Source organism: Anser cygnoides, chromosome 16, assembly GCF_040182565.1.
Source record: "Anser cygnoides isolate HZ-2024a breed goose chromosome 16, Taihu_goose_T2T_genome, whole genome shotgun sequence".
Taxonomy (NCBI): domain Eukaryota; kingdom Metazoa; phylum Chordata; class Aves; order Anseriformes; family Anatidae; genus Anser; species Anser cygnoides.
The window spans coordinates 537308-555322 of NC_089888.1; the positions used below are offsets into that span (position 1 = coordinate 537308).

At 71.3% G+C, this 18015-nt stretch overlaps 3 protein-coding genes across 4 annotated transcripts; all 3 read right to left on the reverse strand.

Annotated features, from left to right (window-relative positions):
* Window positions 1-165: 165 nt before the first annotated feature.
* On the reverse strand, window positions 166-6836 carry LOC106047138 (balbiani ring protein 3). The gene is made up of 15 exons (XM_066978564.1): window positions 6758-6836; window positions 5684-5818; window positions 5261-5401; window positions 4393-4559; window positions 3703-4039; window positions 3377-3526; window positions 2677-2820; window positions 2448-2597; window positions 2050-2199; window positions 1695-1847; window positions 1490-1609; window positions 1227-1364; window positions 834-965; window positions 593-727; window positions 166-289 (listed from the first exon to the last, which is right to left on the reverse strand). Exons 1-15 carry the CDS (start codon window positions 6834-6836, stop codon window positions 279-281), a joined length of 2142 nt encoding a protein of 713 aa, XP_066834665.1. The 3' UTR covers window positions 166-278.
* A 925-nt stretch (window positions 6837-7761) lies between these two features.
* On the reverse strand, window positions 7762-10116 carry LOC125180439 (WAP four-disulfide core domain protein 3-like). Its single transcript, XM_048050642.2, has 6 exons — window positions 9719-10116; window positions 9453-9590; window positions 9099-9242; window positions 8517-8657; window positions 8156-8299; window positions 7762-7970 (listed from the first exon to the last, which is right to left on the reverse strand). Exons 1-6 carry the CDS (start codon window positions 10032-10034, stop codon window positions 7960-7962), a joined length of 894 nt encoding a protein of 297 aa, XP_047906599.1. The 5' UTR covers window positions 10035-10116; the 3' UTR covers window positions 7762-7959.
* Window positions 10117-11130: 1014 nt separating this feature from the next.
* On the reverse strand, window positions 11131-16775 carry LOC106047137 (WAP four-disulfide core domain protein 2-like). Of its 2 annotated transcripts, none has more exons than XM_066978385.1 (4): window positions 16651-16775; window positions 12699-12833; window positions 11419-11571; window positions 11131-11330 (listed from the first exon to the last, which is right to left on the reverse strand). In XM_066978385.1, the coding sequence occupies exons 1-3, from the start codon at window positions 16733-16735 to the stop codon at window positions 11420-11422; spliced, it is 372 nt and encodes a 123-aa protein (XP_066834486.1). In that variant the 5' UTR covers window positions 16736-16775; the 3' UTR covers window positions 11131-11330; window position 11419. The 2 variants fall into 2 exon arrangements, with proteins under 2 accessions (XP_066834486.1, XP_047906606.1); XM_048050649.2 differs by lacking the exon at window positions 16651-16775 and adding an exon at window positions 13081-13321.
* Between the last annotated feature and the right edge of the window lie 1240 nt (window positions 16776-18015).

Genomic DNA, 18015 nt, shown 5'->3' on the forward strand with positions numbered 1-18015 from the left:
GGGCTTGCGCAGCGTCCCCTGCCCAGCCAGCCCTGGGTGCGCCCCAGCACCAGGGAAGGGAGAGCCCCAGCCCGTGCCCCTCCGTGGGCGATGCAGGGGCTGCGCTGGGGGCTGCCCCGGGCCAGGCCTGCAACGCGGAGCCATGGAAGCAGCTGGAGACGGTGGGCACGTGCTTTATTGCTGGCAGCGGGAAGAAGGGGACAGGCCAGTTTGGGGCTGTGACCACCCAGTGTCCCGGAACGACAGCACCTTCCTGTCACGGAGCTGCTGCTCTCCCGTCACGCAGCGTCTGGAGGGGAGGATGTGTTTTAGGGAGCCCTGAGGCTGCAGGGGTGAGAATCAGCAGCCAGGGTCATGGCCGAGCACTGCCTGCACCGGTGGGGTTTGGGCATGGCCGAGAGAGTTCCCTTCTGCTCCACGTCCCTTTGGGTCCCCTCGCCCCAAAGGAGCACCCCTGCCCGGAGCCGGCTCTTGCTGCCCCCACGGTGACACTGAGCTGGACCCCCAGGGCTGCGGCCCTTTCTGCCTCCCCCCAGGGGCTGATGGCCCGGTGTGCCTCCTGGTGACGGCACCTGCTCCGCGGCCTCCTCACCGTCAGGAACCCGCGTGCAGACACGGCCGCAGCCGTTGCTGCAGCACTTCTGGCCCCAGGGACACTCCTCGTCGAAGCTGCACAGGTCCAAGCACGTCCCGCCGTCCCTGGGGATGGGGCACGCTCCCACCCTCCCTGCAAGGCAGAGCGCCCGCCGTGGGGCACCCCTCACGTGTGGGGCACCCTGCCGTGGAGCACCCTGCGGCTCCCGGGGCAGGGCTGGGCAACGGCTGGATCTCACCTCCGGGGATGTCCCTGCAGACACGGCCACAGCTGGTGCGGGCGCACCTCTGTCCCCTGGGGCACTGCGAGTCGGTGTCACACTGCTCCGCGCACCGTCCGTCGCGCTGCAGCACCACAGCCACGTCGCGCTCTGCGGCAGGAGAGGAGCTCACCTGGCAGCTCCGGGCCGAGGCCGTGCGCGCTCATCTCGTGGGTGGAAGGGGGGGAAGGTGCCAGGGGCGGGGGCAGGTCGCAGCCCCAGGGCTGGGTGGTGTGGGACCGCAGTGGGCACAGCCTCAGCAGCCCCAGCACGTGGCTCCGGTGCGGGGTCCCTGGTGAGGGAGCGCCACGATGCTCCTGTGGGAGCCCCCAGGCTCTGTCCCTGGTGGGGTGCCCCAGGCAAGGGGCTCACCTTCGAGAGAGGCAGGCGTGCAGACGTGGCCGCAGCCGTTGCTGCAGCACTTCTGGCCCCAGGGACACTCCTCATCGAAGCTGCACAGGTCCAAGCACGTCCCGCCGTCCCTGGGGATGGGGCACGCTCCCACCCTCCCTGCAAGGCAGGGCGCCCGCCGTAGGGCACCCCTCAACGTGGGGGCACCCATCCATGGGGCACCGCACTATGGCCCTGCTGTGCTGGGCACCCCGCGGCTCCCAGGGCCGTTAGCTAGCGCCCACCTCCAGGGATGTCCCTGCAGGCACGGCCGCAGCCGGTGCTGAGGCACCTCTGTCCCTGGGGGCACTGCACGTCGGTGTCACACTCCTCCACGCACTGCCCGGGGGCTCTGTCCTGGCTCTCTGTGGGCACAGCCGCCTGCAGTCACCCGCAGGTGGCTGCGGGGCTGGTGGCTCGCTGCCCACCGGGCAGAATGCTCCCCGCTACCTCCGGGCACGGCCACGGCCACGCAGGCCCAGGCGCAGCCCGTGCTGCAGCACTTCTCGTCCCGCCGGCAGGCGCTGTCGTCCAGGCACTGGCTCCCGCGCCTGCGCCGTGGGTCCCAGCACGGCTCTGCCCGGGGGCACTCCCCGGGGTGCTCTGCGGGAGGGGGGCAGGGTGAGCGCAGCCCCCCCAGATCCAGCGTTGGTCATGCTGCTGCCCTGTGCCCTGTGCCCAATGCCTTGTGCCCTGTCCCCAGTGTCCTGTGCCCCGTGCCTGATGCCTTGTGCCCTGTGCCCTGTGCCCGGTGCCCCGTGCCCTGTGCCCGGCGCGGAGCCGGTGCCCAGCTGCTCGCGGTTACCCCTGGCGGGGCGCTGGCAGCGCATGGCGCAGCCGGAGAAGCAGCACTTCTCCTGCCGGGGACAGTCCCTGTCGTGGCCACAGGCGTCCTCCTCCGTGCACAGCTCCGATGTCTGCCGTGGCCTCACCTTTGGGCACTGGCCAGGTTTGTCTGAAGGAGAGGTAGGACGGGGGGCAGCAGAGCCACGGGCAAGCTTTCCCATGGGGAGCGGGCCGCAGATGTCGCTGTCCCGGCCCCGTGGGGCCACTCCGATGGCCGCAGCCCCGCGCTCTGTGCCCTGAAGAGGTCTGAGCGCCCTCCGAGCGCTGGGCCCAGGCCGTGGCAGCAGCTCCCCGCGAGCTGCAGGAGGCTGGGCAGGAGGCTGGGCCCCGCACCCGGCCCCGGGGCCGTCCCCTCACCTCGTTCTGGAGCCAGGCAGACCCGGCCACATCGGCGGCTGCTGCAGCACTTCTCGTCCCCTGGGCACTGCCGGTCTTCTGCACAGGAGGCCTGGCACGGGGCCCTGGTCCGCGGCGCCGCCTCGGCCAGGGGGCAGATCCCCGGTTTCTCTGGAAGGCAGGAGGCAGTGCGCCTGGGGGAGCCTGGGGGCGACGGGGGGAGCCCAGCAGGGTGCCTGGCGGCTCCAACCTCGGGCCGGGCGCAGGCACACATAGTCACAGCCGCGCAGGCAGCACTTCTCCGTGCTGGGGCAGTCGGCGTCTCGCTGGCACCGTTCTCTGCAGTCGTAGCTGGGGAACAGCCCCGCGCTGGCCGGGCAGAAGCCGGCCTTCCCTGCAGGGCAAGGTACGGGGTGGCAGCAGCAGGGGATGGCTGCAGGGCACTCCGCAGTGCGGCCGCCCCATGGGGACACAGCCCTGGGTGCACGGGCACCGCATCCCGGGCACAGGGGCACCGCAGCACGATCCTGCCCCGCAGCAGCCCTGGGTGCTACGGGCACGGCGGGGCTGCAGAGAAGCCGTCCCGGCTGCCCCACCTGTGCCCTCCGCACCGCACCCCTGCGTGCACCAGCCACGGCAGCACGTGTCCCTGCCGCTGCAGCCCCTGTCACTCCAGCACCTCGTCCCCTCCTGCCAGGCTGGCACAGCCATGGGGGCCCCGCGAGGCACAGGGCTCAGGGCTGCATGTGGGGCAGGGAATGCGACCAGGGATCAGGACACGTCTGACCCCGCCGTCAGTGCTGCCCCAGGACTGTCCCATCCTGTCCCATCCCCATCCCCATCCCCATCCCCATCCCCACCCCATCCCCATCCCCATCCCCGTCCCCGTCCCCGTCCCACCCCATCCCACCCCACCCCATCCCATCCCGTCCCATCCCACCCCATCTCACTGGCCGGGGCTGCAGGCAGGCACTGGTGGCCGCAGCTGCTGTTGCAGCATTTCTGTGAGCTGGGGCAGTCGCTGTCACCTTCGCACTCCTCCCGGCACGGCCCCGCCAGCTCCGGCGGCACCGCCGGGCACTCCCCGGGTTTGGGTTTGTCTGGCGGAGCAGAGCGGGCGTGAGGCTTCAGCACCCCTGGGCACAGGCAGGACACAACCCGCTGCCCTGCCCACCCCGGCATTCTCCGGCCGCACACCGCCGTCCCCTCCCCGTCCTGTCCTGCAGCCCCCGGCCCCGCCGTGCCCCACGCAGCCCGGGGCTCCCCGGCCCCTCACCGTGGCCCACGCACGCCCGGCGGCACGCTGCCCGCGTCCCAAAGTTGTTGGGGTTGCCCTCGCAGCCGCCGTAGGGGAACGTCTCGCACCGCCCGGAGGTGACGTTGTAGAAGAAGCGGAGCTCGCGGCCGCCGCAGGGTCCCGGCGCGGCGGGGAGGTGGCAGGTGTCTGCGGCACCGCGCCCTGAGCCGCGCCGCGGGGAGCCGGGGCTCTGGCACGGCGCACGGCTCCGGCCGGCCCCGCAGGAGGCCTCACCCTGCAGCGGCTCCAGGCAGGCCGGGCCGCAGCCCAGCGGGCAGCACTTCTTGCTGCCCAGGCAGTCCTTGTCCTCCAGGCACTGGAAGGAGCAGGGGTAAAAGAGCCCCTCCGGGGCTGCCGTGGGGCAGGTGCCGGGTTTCTCTGCAAGGCCAGGGGTGAGGCTGCGCCCAGGGCACCCCAGGGCAGTGCTGGGAAACCTGCCCGCGCCCGACCCTCCCCGGGCAGTGCCCTGGACCCCTCCTCGTGCCTCATCCCAGCCCCCCCCCACCTGCTCCCTCCCGGTGCTGGGGGCCACGGGCAGGAGGCTGCCGGCGGGGCGCGGGGAGCTGCTCTGTGGCAACGGGGACGGGGCACGGACAGGGACGGGGGTGGGGACCAAAGGGTGCCGGGTGCGCCGGGACGGTGCTGGGGGCTGTGCCGGCAACCACGTACCTTCTGCAGGAGGGGTGCAGCGGAGCCGGCACTCACGGGGACAGCACTTGTGCCAGCCGGGGCACACCGAGTCGTTGGTGCAGAGGGGGGGCTCCAGGCGGAGGCAGCGCGTGAAGTCCCGGGGGCACGTCCCCGGCTTCTGTGGCTCCCCTGCGGCAGGACGGGGGGGCGTCAGGGCAGCACCGGGCTGGCTCCAGCCTCCTCAACGCTGCTCTGCTCCGGGGCTGGAGCTGGGTCCCCTCCATGGGGGACGGAGGACTGGGGAGGGGAGCACAGCCCGGGGGGGGGCTGCAGGGGCTCTGCTGCAGCTCAGCCTCTCAGGGGGTGGCAGCCTGGCTCAGGGGAGGCTCTGCATGGGCCCCATGCAGTGGGGCCCCTCCAGGTGACAGTGGTGGACGTCCCTGAGCACCCCAACCGCCGTGTGCACCCCTTCCCTGCCGCCTCTCCTTCCCACGGGACAGCCCCCCGCCGGCAGGGGCTGTGAGCCGCCCACGCTGCACAAGGGGGCCGGGGACCCCCAGCCCACCAGCAGCCCCCCCCCCTTGTCACCCCGGTGCGTCTCCTCCGCCTGGCTGAGGCTCCAGTCCACCTCCCCGGGGGGGGGGAAGTCGCCGCTGCCGTTCCCCAGCGGCGTCACGCAGCCGAGGCCGCAGCCGGTGAAGCAGCATTTCTGGTCCTGCGGGCACCCTCTGTCGTCGCTGCAGGCGTTGGGACACGGCGCACGGAGGGGCCCGGCCGGGAGCCGGGGACAGACGCCAGGGTGGGCTGGGGAGCGGGGCTGCCTGAGCGGGGGGGCGGCCGGGTGACGCCGACCCCCCCCCCCCCCAGCCGGCTGCGGGCCCGGGCACCGGGCCGGCCCTGCCCGTACCTGGCAGCGCTGCGGCGCACCGCCGGTGGCAGCCCACGGTGCAGCACTTCTCGCCGGCTCTGCACCCGCTGTCGTCGGCACAGCTCTGGCGGCACAGGGCCGCCCCCGCTGCCCCTCGCCCCGGGCAGTACCCGGGGTGCACTGGTGGGGAGCGGAGGTGTCAGCCTGCGGCTGTGCTCGGCCACCCTGTGCCGTCCTTCGCCCACCCGCCGGGGTGCTGCGCGGGGCAGGGCAGGAGCGGGGCAGGGCAGGAGCCCCACGGGGCAGCAGCCTGGTTTCCTCCACAGCACCGGGGACAGGGAGAGCTGAGGAGGGTCCCCCAGGAGCCCCCCCCGTGCTGTGGTGCGGTGAAGCCTCCCCGAGATGTGGCCATGCCCCCGTGCATCAGCCGTGGTCGGTGTGACCGAGGGCTGGGACCGGTACCTTTGCTGGGGATGGTGCAGGCTCTCACGTCCCTGTCGCGGCAGCACTTCTCGGCCCCGGGGCAGGACTCGTCCGCCAGGCAGAACACGTGCAGGGCCTCCCCCGCGGCCCCCCCCGGGCACACTCCTTCCTTGGCTGCAGCGGGGCGGGACAGAGCCCGGTTCACCCCTCGGGAGAGGGAACCTGCCCCCCACAGACAGTGCCCGTGTCCCCCAGGCTGCCGGGTGCTGGCGGCACGGCCACGGGCTGTGTGCCCGAGGTGGGGACGGATGGCACCGCTGCTGCCCTGCAGGGTGGAAAGCTGCGCCCCCCCCCCCCCCCCCCCCAGCCCTGACCCCTAAAACCTCGCTGGTGGGGAGCAGAGCGGAGTTGTGCTGGTGCCACTGGAGCTGCAGGGAGCTCCCCTGGCCATGCTAGGGGAAGCCAGCCCAGGGCCAGCCCTCCCAGCGGTCAGGATCCGTCCCCAGCATCCTGCTGCTGGGCACAGCCTCGCTGCCGGGGCTCCTCTGGGCACCCCGCGCTCCCCTCGGCTGCGCTGGGAAAGCCCCTGCCCGTGGCCGAGGCTGCCCACGCCTGCGTGGGGCTCCTGCCCGCTGCGCCGGGGGATGCCTCGAGAGCAGCAGTTTTTGCAAACATCCCTCGCCTGCTCCTGGCAGCGCTGCGCTGTTTGGGTTGCAAACAGAGACGCTGCTGGGAGGGTTTCACTGCAAACAGCAGCTGCTCCGTTCAAACAAAGGAAACCTTCCATTATCCTGACGGAGGCGTCAGGAGAGCGCTGCAGCTGGGCTGCTCTGCCCCAGCCTCGTCCCACGCGGGGCAGGACGGGGGCACTCCGAGGGTCCGTGTCCACCACGTGTGTTACCTGCAGGGCTCCCCGAGGCAGCGGGGCCGTGCTGTGGGCTCTGCAGCCACCTGGGCTCCCATCCCCGTGCTATGGGGATGAGGGCTCGGCTGCCCCAGCCTCATGGCAGCATGAGCCAAAGAGGGACAGAGGGGACGGGGGGGCAAGGGGAGTCGGGGTGCAAGGAGCCAGCCCCTGCCCGGCTGCTGCTGGGTGTCCCTGTGGGCACTCACCTCCTTCCTCCCCCGGCGCAGTGCCTGGCTCTGCCCCGAGGATGAGGAGGCCCAGGAGGAGGCAAACCCCTGGGCTCATGGTGCTGCCGGGGGCGTTGCGAGTGTCCGGCGCTGAGACAGGGCTGGGTTTAAAGTCTCTGGCCGGGGTGCTGGGGGTGCAGGGTGGCTGCAGCCTGGCTGGCCCCGGGGATCCGGCAGGAGAGCAGGAGGAGGGACGTTCCCAGAACCCGCGGGCGCCCCGCCAGCCGGCCCGCTTATCTCCAGCCGAGCCGCGCTTTCGGGTCAGGATGACCCATGGGGACAGGACAGGGACAGGACCCGGGTGGCTGGGGTTGTACGGGTGCTGCCCCACGGCGCAGTGCCCTGTCCTGCCGCAGCCCTGCCCGGGTCTCTCACAGCCCCCCTTGCCCCTCACCCCCTGAGGGTGGGGGCCATGGGCAGACCCCAGGGCTCAGCCCCGCACGGCAGTGGGGGCGGCCGGGGGCTCTGCTGGCTCAGCCCCTGCGGTGCCGCCCCACAGCCGGGCTCTGCCTCCCTGCACGGCACTGCTGGGGGCCCTGGGGAGCCCTGGGGAGCCCGGGGAGGCGGCAGGGTGATGGGTTTGGATGGGACAGGGCGGGGAGCAGGGCCTGCGGGGCCCCGGCACGTGGGGGCTGCTCCCTGCCCTCTCTCCAGGCCGGGTGCTTCATCTGCCCTGCCTTCATTTCCAGCCAGACTTTCACACTTTGGGATGCAAATGAACCCTTCCTTGGTGCAAGGAATCTGAGTCAACAGGTTTCTGGCACTCCTGTCCGTGACTGCCGGGACAGCAGCGATGTGTCCTGGGACCCGTCGGGGTGGTCCTGGCGGGGTGGGGGTGCCCGGGAGGCGCCCACATGGGGACGGAGCCTCTTCCTGCCCCACGGCTGCTGGAGCTGCGCGCCCACCACGGCACCTGCCTGCACCCCCCGGCTGCCTGCACCACGCCACCCCCAGCAAACCACGGGGACGGGCAGCAGCCGGGCTGCCAGGAGCTGCTTTATTCTGTTTCAGTGCTTCCAAGCAGAGCGGGGGCACCTGCACCCCGCACAGGCTGGGCAGGTGCAGCGGGAGCGGGATGCGGGGCTTCGCCTCGCACCTCTGGCTCGTCACGGAGATGTGATGGCACGGGGTGGGAACGGCCCCGGAACGGCAGCTCCCGGTGCTGCCCTCCCCAGCCAGGGCTAGGCTGTGCCTGGAAGGGATGGACGCAGTGGTCAGTGCAGGATGAGCGCCCCTGTCCCGAGGGCAGGGGGAGCACGCTGTCTCCCCTCTGCCCCCCCCAGGCTGGACCTCTGCAGCCTGGACCCCTGCACAATGCCGGGCTGCTGGGGCCGCGCCGTGCCTTCCCCTGCGGGCAGGGTTTGGGGCCGGCCTTACCCTGCAGCGGGGGGACGCACGCCCGGCCGCAGTCCCGCAGGCAGCACTTCTGGCTGGGGGGGCAGTCCTTGTCCTCCAGGCACAGGATGAGGCACTCGCCTGCTCCGACACCGGCGGCTGCGGGGGGACAGAGCCCAGGCCGAGCTGGGCGCACGTGGAGAGAGGGAGCGGGTGAGGGAGCTGCCCTGCCCGCCGGGGGGTGAGCCCCTCGCCCCCCAGGAGGGGCAGGGTGAGGGGCAGCTCCCAGAGCGCTGGGAGGGCAAAAGGGGTGCTGGACCCAGCAGGGAGGGGGTCAGCGTGGCAGGGGACAGGATGGGGATGTGGCGGGGTCTTGCCCCCCCCGCGGCACTGGCGGCTTTACCCTCGGTGGGCGGTTTGCAGACGTGGCCGCAGCCGGTGGAGCAGCACTTCCTCGCCCCAGGGCAGTCGCCGTCGGTGTCGCACAGCTCCTCGCAGGGCCCCAGGGAGCCCCGCAGCACCACGGGGCACACACCGGGCTTTGCTGCAAGAGAGCGGCCCCGAGCACCATGGCCCCGCCGTGCCCACGGGACCACGGCCTCGGGGTCCATCCAGCACCCCCATCCTGCGCCCCCCCCCTGAGCCCAGTGCCAGCCCTGCCCTCTGCCGTCCCGTGGGTCTGCTCCTGGGGGACATGGAGGGTCGGGGCCGTACCCGGGCAGACGTGCAGCCCCCTGGAGCCGCAGCGGGGGTGCAGCCATCGCGGTGCCTGGACGGGTGCCACCGTCAGCTCTGGGCACTGCTGCCGGAGCGTGCCCGCAGGCACAGCCACGCACCCGCTGCTGCACTGGGGAGGAGCCGTGCACCCCCCCGCAACCAGGGGGCCGCAGGGCCTGCGTGGGGTGCGCACACATGTGCACGGAGCGTTCACACCCGGGCGGGGGGTGCACAGTCCCTGCGGGGGGCAGGAGGGCCGGGGGGGTACCTGTGTGCGGGGAGGTGCAGGCCAGGCCGCAGCCGGAGAAGCAGCACTTGCGGTCCCCGGGGCAGTCCCTGTCGTCAGCGCAGCGGCTGGGGCACGCCGCCGCGCCGCGCCGCGCTCGCTTCCGCGGGCAAAGGCCGGGTTTGGCTGGAGGGGGGCAGAGGCTCAGGGAACGGCTGGGAGCCCGCTGGCCCCCCAGCACCCGTGTGTCCCCACGCAGTGATGGGGGACTGTGGACCCGCAGGTCTGCCACACGGCTTTTCCAGCCCAGTGCGAGGCAGCCCCCAGGCTCGGGCAGGGACGGCTCCTGCGGCCACCATCCCCCTGTCCCGAGGGGCCGAGGGGCCGGCGCCTCACCTGGCTCTGCGGGCAGGCAGCGGGCGCAGCAGCTGCGGGCGCAGCACTTCTCCGCAGGGCCGCAGGCGGTGTCGTTGCCGCAGCTCGCCCCGCAGCTCGCCCCGCTGGGGCCGGCACGGGGGCAGTAGCCGGGGCTCTCTGCGGAGGGAGACGCTCGGTGCACGGCGTGCCGGGGAGCGGGGCTCGCCCGGGGCACCCCACCGACTCCGGCCCCTGCCCTGCGGCCGGCAGCCCCCCCATGCCCCGTCCCTCACATCTGGCCGTACCTGTGGCAGGGAGGAGGCAGGCGCGGACCTTCCCGCGGCGGCAGCACTTCTCGGCCCCGGGGCAGCTGTGGTCGGAGAGGCAGTACAGCCTGGTGGGGCGCAGGGGGCCGCTCCCCGCTGCCGGGCACTCTCCTGCTTTGCCCGGGGCCGGCGGGGTGGCAGGCGGCCGGCGGCCCCGAGGGGCACGGCGCGGCGGCGGGCTGGCAGCAGGGGCAGCGCCATGGTCCCCTGCTCGCTGCTGCTGGGCTGGGGCGGGAGGAAGCTCCACGCACAGGGTCAGGAGCACCAGCACGAGGGTGCCAGCGCCTGGCATCATGGTGCTGCAGGGAGCCGTGCCGCTGTGCCCCGCCAGCTGGGATTTAAACCCTGCTGCGCGGGGGCTGGCCAAGCTGCTCCTTCCCGTGGCAGTGCGGTGCTGGGACCATGGGAGCGCCGGGCGTGAACAATCTGGCCTGGGGGAGACTCCCAGGGCAGTGCCAGGCTCCTGGCCTGTGGCCGGCGCATCCTCCACGCACCCTTTCCAGGTCACCGGTGACCCGCGAGCAGCCAGCCCGGGGGATGTGGGAGGCGCTCCCCAAACCCTGCTCCCTGCAAATCCCCAGCATGGGAACAGGACGTGGGAGAGCTGGGGGAGTCTGTGCGTGCTGTCCCCACAGTGCCCACCTGATCCTGTGGGACCCTTTGGGCTGGTCTGGGGGCTCCTCAGCTCCCGCTGGCTCTGGGAGCTGGAGCAGGGTGGCCGTGAGAGGGGCAGGGAGCCAGGGCTCCTGCGGGGAGCTGCAAGGTGCACAGGAGAGCAGGGCAGGAGCAGGAGCGGGGACCAGGTCTGAGCAGGCTGGGGAGGGATGGGGCAGGGGTGGGGGCAGCACAAGGGCAGGTTCGGGCAGGGATGGGGCAGGGACGTGTGGGGTTCCCTGCCCGTGGCTCCTTCAGGCTCCTGCCACGGGCAGATTTCTGCTGCAGGGCTGGGAGCACGTGGAGCAGGGCTGGGAGATGCTCGTGCCATTGCGCGCACCAGCAGCACCCACGTCCCCGTGCCACACATTCCCACCTCCCCATGCCACCGCAGAGCAGAGATTAGCTCTGCTCCGCTGCACCTCGTGGCCCTCTCTGAGCACGTCTGCTAACAGGCGGGGGGGTGGATGTCAGAGCAGCTGGGGGGCAGCCCTGGGCAGGGGCACAGGCTGGGGACCCTTGGAGAAATGGGGTCTGGGTTGGCCCAGAGCCCTGGGCTGCTGGAACAGCGCTGGCTTGGGGTGGGCGATTGTCTGGTGAGCCCCTTCCAGATGCCACCTCTGCCAGCAAGCAGCAGCAGCTGTGCCGGTTCGGGCACATTCAGGCAGGACGAGGCCAGGAGCAGTGGAGCTGCCTGGCCAGGAGCGCAGCGGGATGGAGACGCGGCCACGAGTGCAGCAGGGAGAGGCTGCTTTATTGGTGAGAGCACGGGGGGCTGCAGCGCGCCCCGAGCCGGGCCCCAGGGAGGAAGCTGAGGCTGAAGGCTCTGAGCTGGGAGCCCAGCCAGGGGGCAGGAGGGCGCGGGGGGGCCTGGATGTGCGGGCATCGCGTCGGGCAGCAGCTTCCCTGTGGCTGGGCTGGCAGGAGGAGGCTGTGCCTGCAAAGGGAGCAGAGGGCTGTCAGGGGGATGGGGGAGCGGGTCCCGTGCCACAGGAGCCCCGGGGCTGGGCGGGTGTCCGACTGACCTCAGTAGAAGGGAGTCACGCAGGAGACTTTGCCGCAGCCATTCCTGCAGCACTTCAGGCTCCCGGGGCAGTTGGAGTCCGTCTTGCACTGGTTAACGCAGAGCCCCAGCATGGGGATCCCTGGCTTCACAGGTGGGCAGGTGCCGGGCTTCTCTGCAATGGGAAGGGCGCAGCGTGAGACCCACCGGCCGCGGCAGCAGGGGCAGGGCTGGGCGCTGCAGCTCCCGGAGCCACGGGCACGGCCCCGACCCTGCCCGCCGACACCTGCAGCGGAGGGACCCCAGCGCGGGCTGAGGGCTCTCCCAGCCCGCAGCTCTGCCCGTTGGCACTGCCACCAGCCTGGAAACCCTGGGGACGCACAGAGTTGCCCACACGGTGTGGCAGTCCCCACGCTCAGCCCCGTACTCGGGGGCACGGCTGGCACAGAGCACGGAGCCACGGCACGGGGCCCCAGCGGTGCCTCAGCCCCACTCTCCCCTGCTTTTGCCACAGAGAGCCCCAGCCGGGCTCTCGTGGTGCATGGCCTCAGCCTGGGTCTCCGTGGGGGCACGTGTCCCACGGGCAGCCTGCACCGTGTGGGGCTCCTGCTGTGCCGCCCCCTGCCTGCTGCTGCCTGCTGCTGGGCTCCCAGCTCCGCACCGCGCTGTCCTCTGCTGCGGCACAGCTGAGCCAGCTCTGTCCCTGCAGAAGGCGATGGAGGTGCCACAGCCTCTGGTTCACATCCGAGCACTTGCATCACATCACAACGCATCACCATCACATCCCAAATCCTGTGTCCGTCTGCCCAGGCCGCTCTCCGGCACGGTGAGCGTACTCCAGCAGGTGGCTGCAGGGCCATGTCTGGTGCAGGGCTGGGGGTGGTGCTGCTGCGAGACGCTCCCCAGGCTCAGGGTCGGGAGGTGGAATAGTGCAACGTCCTGGGCTGACGTGGCTGAGCAGCTAGCGGTCCCCGAGGGTGTGAGGGGGAGCAGGCACAGGCTCCCCTGCCCTCTGCACCAGCCCCGGCAGTGCCTGGGGAGGCTGCTCAGAGCCCCCCCGTGCTGCTGGGAGGAGGAAGGGGCGAGCGTGGCCGGCGCCAGCCGGGGCAGGGGGTGCGCTGTGCCAGGCGGCCGCACCGCTGGAGCACACCCTGATCCCGCAGGGCCCCACAGCCGTGCTGCAGCCAGAGACACAACGGGCACCCAGGCCCACGCTGCTGCCAAGCCCCGGGAGCCCCGGTGCTGTCAGCTCCCGGGAGGAGGGCCTGCAGCAGCCCCGGGGCTGGGGCAGGGGACCGTTACCGTTGGGCTCCTGGCAGGCCTTGCCACAGGCCGCCGGGCAGCACTTGAGGGTGCTCTCGCAGTCGCCATCGGACTGGCACCCCACTGTGCAGTTCGCTTCCTCTGTCGCTGGGTCTGGGCACACGCCGGCTTTCGCTGAAAGGCAAAGGCACACGGTGTGGGTGGGCACGGGGCTGCTGGCCCTGCAGCAGGGCAAGGGCTGCCGTCTGGAGGCGGGAGATGCTGCTTCCAGCCCCTGGGTTGGCGCCAGGGATGCTGCTGAGCACAGCCCTGCCGGGCGCTGGCCGGGGTCTCCGGACCTGGACCCCATCTCAGGCAGGCCCTGGGGCCGGGAGCGATGCCGGCTGCTCGCACGGGGCCGGGGCTGTGCGCTCATACTCACTCGTGACATTCTGGGCGGATGCTGGCGGCAGCTCTGCCCAGAGAACCAGGAGCCCTGCGAGGACGAGCACGCTGCTGGCCTTGGGCATGGTGCAGGGGAGCCGGCTCTGCGCGTGCAGGGCCACCCCGCTGGGCTTTAAGCTCCTCTCCAGGTGGGGCCGGCCAGGCGGGAGGGGACTGCCTTCCGGGTGGCTCATAAGGAACTGGCCTGGCCAGGCTCCCCCTTCGTGCCGTTGCACAATCCCCAAGTATCAGGTATCTGCTCGCTCCTGGCTGCCGACCAGGAAGTAGAAGCCTCGAGCAGAGCGGGCGTCTCGCAGAAAACTTGCCCGGCAGGAACAGCCGCCAAGCGCCGCGCGCTGCATCGCCCGCTGCGGCACGCCGGCAGCCCCCGGCCGCCCCTGGCCCCTGGTCCTGCGGGGCGCTGAGCGGTGGTGGCCCCGTTCCGAGGCGGTGCTGGTCCCGCAGCACGCGGCCGGGCTGCGCTGGTAACGGCAGCAGGCGTGGGGCACGCGGCACCCGCGCCCCGACCTGTCCCGTCGCCGCCCCAGCAGCAGCCGCATGCTCGGGTGCAGCCCCCGGCCCGGGCTGCTGCTGCCCTGCGGCGGAGAGGAGCTGGCAGCGCGCTCGGGGCTGCGGCTCTGCTGCCCCTGCAGCTCACCCGGCTGCTGCTCCAGCCTCTTGTTGTTGTGCAGCTTTTCGTTACTTGAGTGAAGAGCCCTTCAGGCTGCCCTGCACCTCCTCCGGGAAGGCGCCCGGCACGCGGGGCTCGCTCGTGCCACTCCTGCAGCTCCCTCTCACCCCAACACAACCCTGTCCCGCAGCTCCCCGCTGCGCCCGTGGCCTCCAGCAGCCCCGGGGATTCAGCCTGGCCTGGTGGCAGCACTGCTGGGGGGTTGGTTGGCAGGGAGCGAGCCCCCCGTGTGCATGGTGCTGCAGGCACGGTGCTGCAGGCACGGCGGTGCGGGGGCTGAGCAGCCCCAGGCCCCCCCTGCCGCACACCCTCCTGCAGCCCGTACGCCAGCTGTCGGCATTCCTGGGTAGCTGGCAGTGCTCGGCAGCACCAAGCCAGGCTGTGTTTGACCAGGCCCAGCGAGCCAAGCAATCGAAATCACCCCGTGTGGCTGCCCGGCCCCCATCAGTGTTTGCCGCTCAGCCACTTCGTGGTCATCTACAAGCGCTACCGGCAGTGGGTTTAATTCCCTCAGGGTCCAGCACTGTGCTGGGGGCCCCAAGGACCTCAGACCCTTTGCTCACAGCTGCCAGTTTTGGCTCAGAGCATTTGGCTCAGTCGGGGGTACGACGTGAGTGCCCCTCCACGGTGCCAGTGCTGCCTGGCTGCAGGGCTTGGGCTGGACGCGCTCTGCCAGGGGGGCACCCAGAGCCTCCCCGGCCCTGTCCCGGGTACAGCCCCAGGCTGGGCCTCTCCTCCACAGGGTGCGGGGTGCGAGCGGGGCCCTCCTGCGGGGATGTGCCCTCAGCACTGCGTCGGGTGGCTCAAGAGGCAGCCCCAGCTCTGGGCTGGAGCATCCTGGAGCCCCGTGCAGGCGCAGGGCTGCGTGGGCTCAGGTGGTCCCCGCTCCAAGGTCACGAGCTGTTTGTCTCGACCAGTGTCTGTTTCCAAGTAATTTAACCCCACAGTCAACAATGCAGCAAGGTGTGGAGCTACAGTAAATCAGTAACTGTTTGCGTTTGCCTGCGGTCCCCTCCCCAGCGTGGGTGTTTATGCAGTAACAGGAGCCGGAGCTGACACCAGTGCCACGCTGCCTGCGGGACGCTCGCTGCCTTTCATCGCTGTTGCAGCGGGGGCAGCCCTGGGGCGCAGCGGGGACAGGGTCACGGCCATCAGCCCGCGCCCTGCGGGCTCTCACCGCACAGTGGCTGCGTGCAGGGGCGGTCTGAGCTCTGAGGATGGCTTTTGAGCAGGGCTCTGGCCACCAAAGAGGGTTTTGGCACTGGGGTTTGGGCAGGGCAGGCGGCTGCCGCATTGCCACCGCCCGCGGCACAGCCGGGCAGTGCAGCCGGAGGTGCTCCTGCAGCGCCTGCGGCCCGGCCCCGCTGGGGATGCGCTGCGGGGAACGGCTCTGAGCCGGTGCTCCCAGCCCCGGGCAGACTGCAGGGCGGAAACAAAGGAGCTCCCCGAATAAAGGCGGCCTTGTTGCAGCCGCTGGCTCCCGTGCCAGGGGCACGGCGCTCCGGAGGCCGGGGCAGGACGGGGGTGGTAGCTCGGCGATGTGAGCATTGCCCCCGACACCGAGCTGAGGGAGCAGCGCGTCCCTGCCCTGTGCTGCGCAGGGACGAAGCCCGGCCGACCCAAAGGGGGCTCTCCCGGGGCTGGGCACAGCGGGGGCCGGGCAGGGGACAGCGCGCTGCTGCAGGTCCAGTGCTGCCCACCCAGCAGCTCCAGGGACCCACCACTATCCACGCCGCTGCACCTGTGCTGGAGCTGCCAGCAGCGCCTGCCTTTGAGGTTTATCACTCTGTTCAGTTGGCTGATCCTATAACTGCTCTTATCGTTGCCTTTGGCTCGTAAAGTCTGCGGAGCGCGGGGCTTCCTGGGTACTGGTGGTGAGGGAGACGGAGCTGGAGGGCTGTGAACGTGCAGATGCCAGCAGACAAGCTGCGCCACAGCAGCCACCACCATGGAGGACAGGAGCAGACGGGAGCCCAGAAATGCACTTGTGGCAGGGGACAAGGAAGAAACCACGGAGGGAGCCGTGGGGAGCAGGGTGAGGTGCCTGCAGGTTTGCCTGGAGGTGATACCTTGACCCCCGTGGGACTCTGCTGAGCGCCTGCTCCGGCTGGATCTGCCTGCAGCCAGCAGGAGCAGCTGGAGAGGGACTGAGCGTGCTGGTGTCAGGCTGGGTGGCAGGGCCAGCAGCTGCGCTGGCTCCAGCCCACGCAGTCGGCATCATTTTCCGGGAGACAGAAATACTTTGGCTCCCGTCGCCCACGCACCGCGTTCGGGATGCTGCCGTCCTTGCCCCGGCTCCGCCAGGTGCTTCCTCGACAGAGGCTGAGGACAGCCCCGACAGTTCAGGGGCTCCCTGAGGCTCTGGCAGTCAGCCCTGTGCCAAGGCACGTCCTGGGCAGGATCCTGGCGGAGGGCTCGGAGGCAGCAGCCCTGCACCCCAACCAGCTCTTCCCACAGCAGCGGGTGGCAGCCCCTCCTCCGGGCTCTGGCAATCTGCAGCTCCGGGGCTTCCTTGGTGGAGGACAGCTGTGTTCACAGGCTGACGCCTGGGGAATTCTCTGCCCCTCTGGGGCCGGCTGTGCCACCCATCGAGGTGCACCCACGGGCAGGAGGGCTCCCTCCGTGCTCCCACGGTCACCAAGCCCTCCTCGCCCCTGCGCTGCCCCCACGGCACAGACCTTGGTGGCCCCCCTCGGGGCTGCGGAGCCAGCAGGCAGTGCCTGGCCCCGGCCCGTCACGGGTGCCCGGGCTCTGCACCGCCGCGATGGTGCTACCTGCTCGCCCAGCCGTCAGCCCGGCGTGGGAGCCCAGCCTGTGCCAGCCCCGCAGCGCCCCGCTCTGCGGCACCCCGAGAGCCACGGGGACCCCTGCACTCACCCATGTTCCCGGTGGCCGTGGCAGCCGGCTGCAGCTGCGCGCACAGGGCAAGGATACCCACAAGCAAAATGCTGGCGGCTTTCATGGTGCTCCCCGAGGACGCCGATGGCTGGCGCGGGTCAGCAGGGGTTTATATCTGCGCGGGGCTGGGGAGGGGCTGCCACGCACATAACCTTTGGGTACTGAAACTCTCAGTGCGTTTCGCAGCTGTGCCCGAGGCAGCAGCAGCTCTGTGTCGTGCTATTACCTGAGAAATCATTTACTATGGCCCCATCCCAGCCCCAGCAGCCAGGCTGCAGCCAGGGTGGGGACATGAGCACCCAACAGGCATCCTGCCCTCGGGGGAAACATGGGCCGTGAGCCAGGGCCCCAGGAAGCCCAGATGAAGGGGCTGGAGGTCTCCAGCTTGGAGAAGAGGTGACGGAGGGGACAGGAGGGCAGCCAACAAAGAGCAGTCTCCTCGCCAGAGCTGTGGGACTCATCACTGCAGATGTCAAATGTTGCCCAGGTTTGGAAAGAGCTGAGACAAGCTTATGGGACAGGAACCTGGTGTGGGACTGTAGAAGGACACTCACCCCAAGGTGATGGCCGTGATGGCCGCATGGCACAGGGGCGTTTTGGGACAGAGCGGCTGGGGGTCTGCCCAGGGCTGTGCCCACCCTGGAGAGCTGGCGCCTGCGTGCCCCAGCCTGGTCCCTTTCCCCCATCCAGCTGCCTCCGCCCGCAGAACCACGGGTGACCGGCTCCTCATCGGTGAGCATGGCCCCAGGGGGAGCAGAGCGTGGGAAGCTGGTGTGACGTGCGAGGCTGGGAGCACCCACTCACCCTGTGCCATGTACCGTGCACCATTCCTGTGCGGGGACAGGCGGGCTGGGTGCCGTCACGCCGGCGGGCTGGGCGCGGGCAGCGGCGGGGCCATGTCCCGGCAGACGGCGCGGCTGGGTGCTGCGGCGGGGTCACCACCGGGGCTGCCGCTCACCCGGCCATGCGCAGGGATGGGAGGAGTGGGGCAGCCAGCAGGCAGGGAGGCTCGCGGGTGCCAAGGCGGATGCCGGCCGCAGGGGCTGCCCCAGGGTGCGTACTGCTGCCTCCAGACACCTGCGACTGGGAGGGGACGCCCGAGGTTAACGGCGCGGGGAGATTACAGGGAGCCCGGCGCAGCCAAGCGTGCGAAGGGTGAGCAGTGCCGAGGACGGGGTGTGCTCCAAGCCTGCTGGGCCCTGCGGCACTGCTGCTGCTGCGCCCCGTGTCTCTGCGGTGGGAGATGCTGCCGAGGGTGCGCAGACCCACGCAGGAACCCCATGTCCCTGCCCGCGACCTTCGTGTCCCCGCCAGGCACTGCACGTGGCGCTGCGGCCGATCCGC